Genomic DNA, 13,431 nt, shown 5'->3' with positions numbered 1-13,431 from the left:
TGATATTATATATTATGTATTTAATTATGTTATTTGGTGTTATAAATGTTTGTATAATAACAATGGTATTTCAATGTTGTAGGTTACTAAGTTGGCTTAATTATTTGTTTATTTACACCAATTTATGTGAATGATATTATATATTATGTATTTAATTATGTTATTTGGTGTTATAAATGTTTGTATAATAACGATGGTATTTCAATGTTGTAGGTTACTAAGTTAGCTTAATTATTTGTTTATTTACACCAAATTGCTTATAAGTGAAGGACATTATTTATATTTCCATTATGAAGTATTGAGTTGAAAAGAATTTATATCTTTTTATTATTGTGTTTAGAGTAATTAATGAACAAATGCACATGAAAATAAATTATTAGTAATAAAAGGACCCAGTGTTTTATATTTTAAGGAAGGGAATTTAACTCCTTCAAAAGTTCTTGGGAGGGTTAAATTGTATCTTTTTTTTAGTTTTATTTTTATTTTTTGTGTTTGTTGTTTTTAGTGTTATCTACTCTATTTTGGCTCCAACATATATACGTATATTCAAATATTATATTTTCACATTTTTAACACATTCTACACGTGTAGCCTAGAGGGTTAGCTCAATTGGTTGAGTGCTCGTTGCTAAAGCACCTTTATGTTGGGAGGTTAGGGGGTCAATTCTCCTCTATGCCCTTAGGGTTAAGCTCTGATTAGTTTGATTGGAGGGTTGTGATCCCTTTGAGTCAATCTACCCATATTTTCCACGAAAACACACACACACACATATTCTATGCATGCAATCAAAAGCCTTTTATTATAATAAATGTATGAAATTAATTTTATATGTCTTCCCCAATTGAGGCGTGTCGATTTCTCTACATAGTTTGATTACTACATCAAAGGAGACTTGATGGCACAATTTTTTAGATTTTGTAGGTTTAGGGCTCCATAACAGGAATGAAGAATGGGATATATTTCATATTTAGATCGATATTTTTTTTTTTTTACAATGTCGGCTACTCATATATTAGAAAAACTTTCTGAAGTAAGATCTAGTACATGGCGAGGAAAAGAGTAAGCACTGAGGTACAAAACCGGGTACGCAGACCCATAGTCCTCAAAGTTTCTTTTGATTGAACACAAAACGGTAGACAAACGGCAATACTGCCTTACATAAGAACCACCTAACCAGGCAAATTTGTAATGCATAAGATCAAGGATAATGAGCAGTGACCGAGTCTTCCTTTCGAACGCTGGCTCTAGTCGAGTTTTCTGCATGTTGGCTCTCAGTGAGAGTGCGCAGATGATCAATAACCGCCTCCATGTGGATGCAGCGGTCTTTAAGATCTTCAATGTCCCTTTTTCTTTTTTCCAATTTCTTTCTTTTGGAGTTTCTATCAGCATGATAGTCTTCTGTTAGTTCTTTAACCTGAGCTATAAGGTTGTTAATCATCACAGTATGTGCCTTACACATATTACATTCTTTGTTGTTGAAGATGTTCCTCATTGGGTCTTTGGTCTGGGCCTGGTTGGAGGTCTGGCCTTGCTGACCCGCCATTGGAGTAACCTGAGGGAAGAGAAGGGAGAGCGTGCTTTTGAAGAGGGAATCAGAGTCCGCCTTGAAGAGCGCGAGACCGCAGAGGAGCTGCGAATTTGAGAGGAGGCGAAGGGGCCTTTCGGTCTTCTGGCAATCTCTGCTTGGGGAGCAAGAGCGACTGTTAGAAAAAAACGAATTCACATATAACTGAAAGTTTCTTACCACAGGCTCAGGACCGGTGAGGATCCTTGAGGAGAAGTGTGCTACCCAAGTGCACCAGGAACTTGCTGTAGAAGATCGATCGCTGACAGAGGAAATGTTATGGAGCTGCCCACTGTTTATAGGTGACGGAAGGTTCTGCGCGCTGATGGATCGGATCTGAGAGTGCTCAAAAATAGAGTGAAAACGATCAGTTTCCATGATTACCATTTTGACATACTGATTGCAAGAGGTATGGACTTTGCTGTATACGCCCAGAGAGCCGGCCTTGGAAGGACAAGGAGTCACGCGGGCAGTTCGGACGCTGAGGGGTTTAGATGCCCGAGGTTGAGATGCTCCATCATTGAGCCGGAAAATGCAGAGAGATGCGACAAGGTGGCTCTGATGTCTGAGTTGACTACTCCCTTGGTATGGAACGACGGCTGGCTTGTGCTCACGGGATTTCCTTGGCATAGAATGAATTGTTTTCTCTGACCTGGCCGATCCTCCTTCTGACCGCTTGGTTAGCTTGCTGGTCAGCCTCCTTGTTGAAATTCCTGAGGATATGATTAAAATTGACTTCTCCTAACACTCTGACGTTCTCCATGATTCGATTCTTAATGTTGTTAAGGGCCAATTGTTTGAAGTCTCTACCTGAATTCATGGCAGCTATTATAATAGCTGAATCTCCTAAGATGAGCAGATTCTGAAGGCCTTTGCTCTTTGCAATGAGAGAGCCCAGAAGGAGGCTATAGGCCTCGGCTTTGTTGTTAGACATTTGGCCTAAGCCCCATTCAAAGGAGACCATAGTGTTCCCCTGCTCATCCTTAATGATCCCACCAGCCCCAGCTTGGCCTGGGTTCTTTTTTGAGGCTCCATCAAAATACAGGGTAGGCCTTTTTTGTTTCCTGATCCAGGTACTAATTTCTTCTTCGGTGCCGCGGAGCTTCCAATTCTGATTGCCATTCCTCTCTCTGTTGCCTACAAAAGGTCTTGGAGTAAGGTTGAATTTTCCCAGCCAGTCCTTGAGCCTTTCATCCTCGACCTCCAGGTCTTTCTCAGAAACTCCTGATGCTTCGAAAGACTCTGCAATGAGGGCAATGGATTTAGCCACGATACCTGTAATGGAAGGCTTTTGGTTGTTGAAGATGCATTTGTTACGTGCAATCCATATTTGCCAACTCAGATTTGCAGGGATGCTGTTCCAGATCCTATGCACTATGTGGTTACCTTTTTTGGGTTGATAGAGTCTTTTGTCCCAGTTTTTATGGAGGGTCGAGATCTGAGGAGGGAGGGCTTCTGAAGAGATAGCGCCAGAGAGAAGGTACCAACAAGCTTTAGATGTCGGGCACTCAACAAAGAGATGAGTTATGGATTCTTCTGCTGACCTGCAAAGACAACACATAGATGGCCCCTGGATACCTCGCTTCCTGAGGTTCTCAGCAGTTAGAATTTTGCCGTGGAGAAGGGTCCAATTGAATAATTTGACCTTTGGGGGGCATTCAGGGCGCCATGCAGCTTTGTACAGGGGCCAATTGTTTACCACAGAGATGTCTTGGAGAGCTTTGTATCCTTCTTTAACTGAGTAATTGCCCCCATTTGGGTCCCAAACGAACTTGTCTTCATCCCTTCTGCTGGTGGGTGCTGAACCACTGAGGGAGCTTTTGAGCTCATCCCAGAGCTTGACTAAATTTAGAGGGAGATTGGGGAGGAACCAGCCAGCCCAGCTATCATGATCCCATAGAGAGATATCAGAGAGAGAGTTGAAATTCGAATCAGCCATCCATCTTTGAAGGGGGACCATGTGATGGAGGATTTCTCTGGCCTGAGACCCCATTATTCTATCTTTCCAGATGCTTATTTCTTTGCCATTCCCCGGAGCTCTAGAGATGAACGGCTTGCAAAGGGGGATCGTTTTCTTGATAAGGTTCCAAGTTGGAGTGCCTTGCCTTTCTATGATGTTTTCTGTTAGGATATTGCTGTTTGGGCCATTTAGGTATTTTTTCTTCATTATGGAAGTCCACCAAGCCCCTTTTTCATTTAAAATCCTCCAGATCAACTTGAAGCCCAATGCTAGATTTGCTAACCTAGGAACCCTTATTCCTAGCCCACCCTTTTCCACCGGAAGGATCACCTTATCCCACTTTACCAAACTGAACTTCTTGGTATTCTGCTTACCACCTTGCCACAGAAAACTCCGAATTATCAACTCCATATGATTGTGAATGCTTGCCGGAGCAAGAGCGATAGCGAACTGATATATGGGAAGAGAGGCGAGGACTGACTTGATCAAAATCGATCTGCCTGCTAAATTCAACCAGTGCACTCCCCAACTTTGCAATTTGCCTCTGAGCTTTTCAATAATCTTGACCCAAATCCCTGAATTGATTTTCTCTTTAGCCAGTGGGAGCCCCAGATACATGAAATGGTTCCAATTCAGCTGCGCTGGAATTTCCATGATGAGGGATATGCGCTGTAAGATATGGTTAGGGATGTTCCAGGCATACAACATGCATTTGTTATTGTTGAGTTTGCCTCCTGAGGCAAGAAGAAAGAGGTCCAAGACTTTTTTAAATCTCCTCGCCATTATGCTAGATGCACCTCCTATGAGAAGGGTGTCATCCGCAAACAGAGAATGATTGATACCTTTCGATCCTCTGACAATTTCAATCCCTGTTATTTCTCTTTTCTTCCTCAGATTTTCCAGCTTCGAACTAAGAGCTTCCGCCATAAGAATGTAGAGGAAAGGAGAGAGCGGGCACCCTTGCCTCAGGCCCCTAGAGCTTTTAAAAGCTTTGCTGGGCCTTCCATTTATGAGGGGGGCGGTCCAATTGCCCGAAATGCACTCCCGGACCCTGCTTATAAAGAGCTCTGATATTCCCATCTTTTTAAGGACTGCCTGGAGGAAAGAGTGATTTACTCGGTCAAAAGCATTGGCCATGTCCAACTTCATTATCATACCCTTTTCATTCCTAGTGGTGCTACTTTGAATTGCCTCCTGGATGAGAATTACATTGTCAGCAATTTGTCTCTTCGGGACAAAGCCCCCTTGGTTCTCAGAGATAAGGGTAGGAAGGATGGATTTGAGCCTGTTAGCAAGGATCTTAGTTACTATTTTGTAGGAGATGTTGCAGAGGGAGATAGGACGGAAACGATTAAAGGAGAGAGGGTTGGGATCTTTAGGAATTAAGGCAAGGAAGGAGGATTTTATTCCACTGCCCATCTTGCATCTTTGGAAGAAATTTCTAACAACTCTGATGTAATCCTTTTTGATGGTGTCCCAGTGTGTCTTGTAGAAGTCCACAGTGAAACCATCGGGTCCCGGGGCCTTGTCTGAGGCCATATTGCGCATTGTTTGCTCGATCTCTTCCTCAGTAATTTCCTTGTCCAGCTCAGAATTTTGATCTTCAGAGGTTTTACATTCCATCGTGTCAAGAATTTCCATGCCATCACTGCTTTGCTGGCCCGCGGTGAGGAGATCTTGGAAATGAGCAGACGCAGCCTCCATGATTTCCTTTTGCTCTTTTATTTCTACTCCATCAACAGAAATTTTATCTATATTATTACCTGCTCTCCTGATTTTCAAGTTGTTGTGGAAAAAGGAGGTGTTCCTATCTCCCGACTTGAGCCATAGACATCTTGACTTTTGTCTTTGTTCCTCTTCCTCTTTTCTGTTCAGCTTGTACAGTTCCTTTTGGAGTTCCATCTCTTGGATCTGCTCCTCTTCCGTGTCTTGTCTGCTGTCTTTCCCTTGATCCCACTGCATGAGTTTGGCTTGGAGTGCAGATTTGTTTCGATTTTCTTCTATTACCTTGGTTTTGACCCACTGTTTGATGGCCCAACGCAGAATCTTTATTTTGGATTCCCAGACATAGTGCGGGGACCCTCTGATCTCTGTTGACCAATGTTCTTTAATCAGAGTTCGGAAATCTTCCTGTTCCTCCCACGCTTTGTTGTATCTGAATGGTAGCGGACCCAGATTTTCTCCTTTATCCAATTTAAGTGCTACAGGCTTATGGTCTGAGAAGCTCCCTTGGATAATGAGGCTTTTGATGCATGCAAATTTAACCACTATTCTGTCTTGAACGAGAATTCGATCCAGTCTTTCCTTAATATTGTTTCTACCTGCTCTCTTGTTGGACCAGGTGAATCTCCCATTCTGAGGAGGGAAGTCCACTAAATTGTGATTTAGAATGATTTCCTCAATGGCATCCCTAGAGGGATCAGCCAGGAAGTTTCCCCCCATCTTTTCATCAGCATTCCTTATTAAATTTAGGTCTCCCCCTAGAAAAAGGTTCCGTCCTTGAGTTTCTTGGAGGTCTGCTGCAATTGACTTCCAACAGGCATCCTTGTCTCGATAGTGTGGGGGGGCGTAGACATTATAGATAGTATATTCTTCTGTCTCTGTTATGTTTTGAATATCTGAGCGGATCCACCAGCTGCTTTGTTTTTTATTTAACAATTTCCATTTTTGTTTGTTCCAAATGGTCCCTATGCCCCCTGAGGCACCAGCTGCGCTAACTGCTATTCCTTCATAAGTTCTGTTATTCTTTAGGTAGTTTTTGAAGTCCTGTTCATTAATTTTGGTCTCCTGGAGGAGGAGGATGTCTGGGTGTTCTGATTTAAGAAGGTCACGGACTGCGTTGACTTTGAGGGAGGAGCCCATCCCCCTACAATTCCAAGAGACCAGATTCATTACTTAAATAATTTGTTTTGAGGACCTCCTTTCTCTTTCCCTTTCTCGCCATTTCCTTTCATCTTATCCAGATAAGTATCCATTGGCTGTTGAATCCCTGTTGTCATTTCTTTTGCTGCCGCCTCATCCCTTACTTCCTTATTTGTTTTCCTTCCGACTTTCCTTGGTGGTTCTACGGAAGTGTTGCTTTCCTTAGACTTGTTCCGGGTTAATATTCTCTCTATAGTGTGTGGGGGGGAGGAGGGAGGGGGGGAGGAAGGCGGGGGGGAGGCGGGGGTGACAGGAGGGACTCTAGGGGAGGGGGGGGGGGAAGGAGGGTCAGCTTCTGATAAGGTTTCAAATGGGTTGGAGGATGCGGGCATGGTCGGCCTTGACGGAGAAGGGGGGAGAGGGGGGGCTGTAGGGTTGATGAGTTTTCCTTTAGGAGGGTTGGGCCTCTTCTTTTTGACGATTTCCCAGGCTTCCTCTGTTGTTTCAGGGTTAGAATCAGAAACATTTGCATTTGCTTTACTACATCTATTGGCAAAATGTGCATACTCGTGACATACCTTGCACTTGAAGGGGAGCTGTTCGTAATCGACTTGCTGAAGGTGCGTCCATTGGTCAACTCTGAGCTTGATGGCTTCTGGTAGTCCCTTCCCGAGGTCCACTTCTACACAGATTCTTGCGCATGCGTGCATGTTCTCCTTTGGTTCCGATCTGTCAATATACTTCCCTATTCCGTTTCCAATTGCCTTCACTGATTCATCTCCCCAGCAATGTAGAGGGAGATGCGGGAGCCGGACCCAGACGGGAACTGCATTGGGGACATCCATCTCCGGGTCAAAATCCGGTGTCCATCTGTTCAGGTAAAGGCCTCTAGTATCCATGAAATATGGGCCGTTCCGGAAGATTAGGTTTCTGTCTTCCACTGTTTCGAATAGGAACGTAAAAAACCCTCTTCCGCAGAAGCGGATCGCTATCTTGCCTTGCACGATTGAGTTCCAGTTTCTTTCCACCCATCGCTGAACAGTGCGTGGGGAGGGCCATAAACCTGTGAACTGACCAACCAAACCTCTATCAGCTAGAGCAACTGCCGTTCTCCGGGGAAGGGCAGGGGGGAGCGGAATTTCTGGGATCTCATCCATTTTTTTGACGAAGCGAGAAGTAACTGGTCTGATCCTCTCCGAGGAGTTCTCCTGGGTGAGGGAGGCAAAAGATTTCATAAGATCGACCTGATCCGGTCCAGAAGGGCCCAAGGCCGCCATGGTCAGGGAACAGCCAGAGGCAGGCGACCTAGCAGCAATAGCTGCTAGGCGCAGGAGCAAGGAGAGGCAGGGTCGAGGTCAGGAAAGGCGAGGGGGAGAGAGGAGACACGGGGAAGGGGGAGGGAGGGAGATGGCGGGCTCAGGGGCGGGAGGCCCGATCGCAGACAGACCTCGCAGCCAGGCTGCAAGGCACGGGGAGGCAGGAGGGGCTCAGGGCGCGGCCATGGCGAGGAGCGCGCGATCGAGTATTCAGAGTTCTCACCATATTTAGATCGATATTAATCCAACAAAAACACTCTTTTTTATGGAATGAGACCAATTCAATTTGAAGACAAACACTAAGGGTGGACTTTTGATCCTTTTTCAGTGTAACTCTAATATAGATATTTCTCTAGATAAAAAACCTCATTATTCTAATACTCACCCTATCAACAGAAAATTCTAGTGATCATAAATGAAGTGAAATGAAAACAAAAACCAATTCATAATATGTATGTCTTTAACAAGGTAACTATTTGGGAGTCTATTTGTTCCACATCATGAACATAGTCAGAGGAAGATGAAAGGGTTATGAACTAGGATTTTTGCAATAGGGATTTGTATTAAGGGTTTTTAATCTTGATTTTACATTTACAAAACCCTCTCCCAAACAAGTAAAGGATGACCTAGTCAATGTTTCATATGACCCACTAGATTACTAGTAGATCTAGTCCAAGCTAGTGGACATCCATTACACTTTTAACCACTACTTATCCATAAAAATGGTGACAAGACTTGATCCCATATGACATGAAATTGTGACCTTTCTAGTTAACTAACATGGACTTAATCTGAACATGATCATACTGATTTGGCCACCTTGAACTTTAAAATGGTGACAACAAGTGTATCTCTTTAATCTGGTATTTAAGCCACGCACGGGGAAAACATTGAGTCATACGCATTGAAAGAATATCTAGGTGAAGGAAATCTCTCCTACCATACAAATCTAGTGGGGGAATTAACCCTAACATGGAAGAATCAAATCTTAAATCTAATTATAGATCAAAAAACTCCCCATGTGTTCATAGCATGCTCCCTTAGTTATAGATTCACTGGAGGATCTTCAAATAAGTCTTAGGGACATGGTTTCATTGGATTTTTTCCAATCAATGATATTATGAGTGGCACTCCTTCCTTTGATCCCAAGGCCTTTTCATAAGACGAATTAGGACTCAGAATATTATGGAATCCATAAAATATAGGAAGTGTACCTAGAAGAAATTGGTAGCCATATATATTCTTCTAGGAGGTAGTGTCAAATTCAAGGAGACAATGGAATAGAAAGACTTAGCACTAAATGGTCGATTCTTAAGTAGGTGAATGGAAGAAAAATTACTTAAGTCTCTAACAAATGAAAATTTTGGTGCCTTACTTGGTTATATCTCATGAAGAATGATCCTAGTGATAAGTTAGCTAGTTTGTACCTTCAAATATATATATGGCAAAAAAAAAACTACAAATTGATGGAAATCAAGTTCACTTTCCTTATTCCTAAAACAATGGCACCTATAATTTGATGTTCAGTTGACCCACTTAGATTATACTCTAGACATGGTAATATTGCTTGGTATTCTTATGATCCTTTAGTGTAAGGAAGTGATCAAGGAAATTAGGAATTCATTGGGCCTATACTATGCATAGTATAACTCTTTTTGAGATATTGGATATATATGGATGGAAAGAGTGTTGTCGGGACTCAACCTATCAAAAGGTTTGGAAAACTCCAAAATCATTAAGAAGAGATTGACAATTTTCTATCAAGCTTTTAATTGGGATGGGGTCCCCTTGAAATGAAAGTATGGTCATGAATATAGCCACCTAGTTAAATATGGTTCACTAAAATACAAAAGAAAATTTTTGGTTTGCAAATCTCTCCCCCATGCGGAGGATTCAAACCCTCCTTAGCTAAAGGATCAAACTTCACGCAAGAGTTCACCATTAAAGACAATTTAACATTAGCATTTCTACAAAGAATCTCTCCTAGCCACAACAAGATCACCCCACCCCCCCTGAAAAAAGGGTCTCTCCCTACAGTGAGACCAAGTGATGGTATCAAGTAAGAATCTCCCATATACTCCCTAACTTATCAATAAATTTTCTAGTCAATCACTTATCAAGTCCCAAGAGGTATGGATAGAGCCTTATTTAAAGAATTGTCAAGGAGATTTCCTTCCCAATTTATCTAATTTCTCCAATCCTCGTAATAACTCTCACATTACCTTGGATGGGATAGGAGAGATCCCCTCTACATACTCCAGGCCTTTGAAACCTCATATCCCCTTGCAATAAATTCCTTTAGGTTTCGGAACTCAAGCAGAATCCCTTATGTTTGAGACATCGAAATACAATATCAAACCTAGAAATAGTGGTTGTGGATTTCTTCAAGAAGGGTCTATGGGAGGTTTAAGAAATTTGAAAGAAAATCATTCCAAAACATGATAGAGAGGCAAAAAAAACTTACCACTTCATATACCAAAACAAGTTGATTCTTAGACCATTGGTGGTTCAAAAAAATATTTGATCGAGGTCCTTAGAGAAACTACCCCAAAGGATAATTCAAAATTATATTTTTAACTTAGAATTACAAAGGGCTGGAAAATACCTCTAAGAAATTGCCCATAGAAAAGTTGATTGAAATGCTTAACCCTTCTATTATATATTTGTAATAATTAATGATATATCATGGAAATGTGACACAATGTCTATCCAAACTTTTAAAAGGTTTGGCCTTCAATTATATTGATGCTTTTGGTTAGACGAGTGGCTAGTTATGAGCTAGAATATTGAATTTTTTCTCTTTATAATGCATGGTTATTAGCTTCGTGGTTGAAGACATCTCTCTTCTCTCTTGAATTTGGGAAAGAGATCATGTGCCTAAACCTTTACAAACCTTACCTCGACAAATTATATTATCAATAACATTTTTTTAATATCCCATGGCTCTAAGGAGGACCAATAATTCTTGGAGGAGATTTGAATTTCACCTTTCGTACTTCCACAATTTAGGGATGGGAGGCCTAAGTGGACTACACCTTATATTTATTCATAAGAAATTTGGAACATGTAGGGTTTATAGATATTGAACCAACCAATCTCACTCCAACTTGGATAAATTGAAGAATAAGAGAGTTAAGAACTGCAAATTCCGAGATCATTTTTTGGTTGCTAATGAATTCTTATAGGAGGCTCTTAAACTTTGATAATGGGTCTTGGTTGGTGGGAATCTAGATCACAATATGGTACTTTTAGAAGTGGTCCTAGCATAAGGAAATACACAAATCTCCTTCAATCAATTTTCTCAAATAAGAGGCTTTTATTCAAAAAATAAGGAGTCATAGATCCCTTATGATCACATTCTTGACAATTCAACGGTTTTCCAATTTTCATCAAAATTGGAAAATTTTCCAAGCAAGTTGCAATCCAAATGTCAAAAGAAAAATAAATAACTATGACAAGATCCTTCATGAAGTGGAAGATGTTGTAGCCTATAGACTATTAGTGGAAGAGGTTATAGCCTCTAGACTATTAGTGGAAGGCTTTAGCTTCCTAACAAGCTCTCAAAATATTGAGCTAAATCAAGTTGAAGATTGTAACACCCCCTCCCAGGTTTACTCAAAGTAACCATTCCAAACGGGGTAAACATGAGACGAGAGGATACTATGATCATATTTAATGTCATATGTGACCTTAAGGAAGTGGAATTGACGAAACATCACACACAATCATCCAACATCATCAACATAACCCATAGGAGATAAGTCAGCCACTCAAACAACTTGTCCTTGGGTCTCACTACTATTATGGGTCTCTTAGGTCATAGTCACTCTCATGTTATGGGAAAGGGAGTGACTATAAACCTAAAGTCACTCTCACAAGCCTACCTTCCAGTGACTGTGGACCAAATTTCCAGTTATGTGCTAGCGACCTCGGGATTTAACCCACTTTTCTAGCCCAGAATCCTGACCTATGCCCAAAACTTGCTACAACCTTCAAAATTCATTAAGGACATGTTGATAAGTCAAAATAAACCTCACGACTAGACCTGAGCATCCCCAACCGGGACTGACATTCTATCAAACACTTGGCATCAATGCAACCTACATGTCGAAGATACAACACAGAGCATAAATGACTGAGAAAACTTATGAAACATAACCAGAAGGATCACCTCCTTCTACATTGAACTACTACTTCATCAATTAGGTCTTACATTCATCCATTTAACAGTTATAAGTAAATACATGAAATAACCATGACATGAACCATTCGTTTAACCATGCTTATAACCAGCATAAAACCATGTGAATCCACATATAAATCAGTGCAAAAGTAAGAGACCTTAGCTTTTATTACTCATAGGCAAATCCGACCAGGTTAGGGACTTCCACATACCACTCGACCATAGACATGGTTGAACCAAAGCTATCTTTCAATCAGTCACCCCTGTGCCATATTCCAAGCATGAATGTGGGATCTTATAGAACAATCGAGGGAATCTAGAGGTTAAACCACCTCCACCCTCACCAAACCGTGATCACACCAAAACAAATGTTCCAATCACAATCGAACTGAAATTGGAATTCCATCCAGAATCCATCACTATCCTTGAGGAATTTTTTGTCTCCTTGTCTCTCAGGCTTTACCACAATCCAAACCCGGATCACTAGGCCCTAAACCGAGACTACTCCCTCATAGGCCTTTGATAATTGAACTTGAGACCACCTTTGCCCCAGATTTTGAAATCCATTCAGCAAACCAAAGCTCAAAAACCAAAATAAACATCCCAACACCATGGAATCCGGAAAAGGGTGAGGTTAGGCTGAAATCCATTATCATAATCCAAAAAAACATGCCACTGATAGCAAGAGAACCATACCCCAACATGCAACACCATGTATGTCCAAACCAGCTACGAAATCACACATGCAAAAGGTTACCTGCAAGTATTTCTGTTGAATCTTCTTGGTCGTACTTTCCTTTCCTTGATCCTTGCTTTCCTTCCTTTCCCTTTGGTTGTTTTTCCTTCCTTGATCCAAAGCTAGAGTGCTCCAAGAAAATACAAAGTGACCAAGAGTGAGAGAGAGAGAGAGAGAAAAAAATGAGAGAGCTCCAAACTTGAACTGACAAAAGCCATGAACTGGTCCTTAAAAGTCTTTTTATTCATGAAGCCTCTATTTTCTTCATTTTCCAATATCTTCCTTCATTTTCCTACTCACATGCAGCTTGTGACCTTTCACCTTAAATTTCTCCTAATTTCCTTTATTTTCATAAATAAATGTGCCAAAAATGTCTTTTTGCTTTTTAATGCCTTTGCCTTAGCCTTTTCCAATTTTCCTTAGCCAAAACACACATCCAACAATGCCCACTAGGATATATTTGCCCAACACTCATCTTGGAATAAGTGTCCCTTAACTGTGGTATTATTTTGCCTTTATTAACCTTTATTACATGAACTTTTCACTAGGGATGTTACAGAACCCATCCCCCTTGGGGGAAATTCGTCCTTGGTGTTAAACCACACCATGACCTCAGAAAACCTGCTGAAAAGAAAACAGATCTCCTATGGAGCCTTATACTTAGCTCATTGCAGTATTTACAATGAAAGACCTACTCGAAAGCAAAACATCATGACGACATGACAATATAACAATCATACTACTTATTGTAGATTTATAACTTAGCTCATGGTGGCATTTACATCCATATACATATACATATACAAATAT

General features: G+C 41.2%; 1 protein-coding gene across 1 annotated transcript in view; it reads right to left on the bottom strand.

Moving 5' to 3' along the window:
• Positions 1-7,663, bottom strand: part of LOC149221317 (uncharacterized) — a 117,725-nt gene extending 110,062 nt beyond the window's left edge. The window contains exons 1-3 of the mRNA XM_089387358.1: positions 7,128-7,663; positions 2,217-6,390; positions 1,621-1,700 (exon numbers count right to left, since the gene is read on the bottom strand). Coding sequence (XP_089243484.1) covers positions 1,621-1,700; positions 2,217-6,390; positions 7,128-7,663 — 4,790 coding nt within the window. The remainder of the gene's footprint in view (positions 1-1,620; positions 1,701-2,216; positions 6,391-7,127) is intronic.
• Between the last annotated feature and the right edge of the window lie 5,768 nt (positions 7,664-13,431).

This window comes from Pinus tabuliformis, chromosome Q (assembly GCF_031772625.1).
Source record: "Pinus tabuliformis cultivar Carrire ecotype Pingquan chromosome Q, CPIR1, whole genome shotgun sequence".
In the NCBI taxonomy this organism is placed as follows: Eukaryota; Viridiplantae; Streptophyta; class Pinopsida; order Pinales; family Pinaceae; genus Pinus; species Pinus tabuliformis.
The sequence above is the reverse complement of the archived record's forward strand: the minus strand, read 5'-3'. Positions and strand labels throughout refer to the sequence as shown.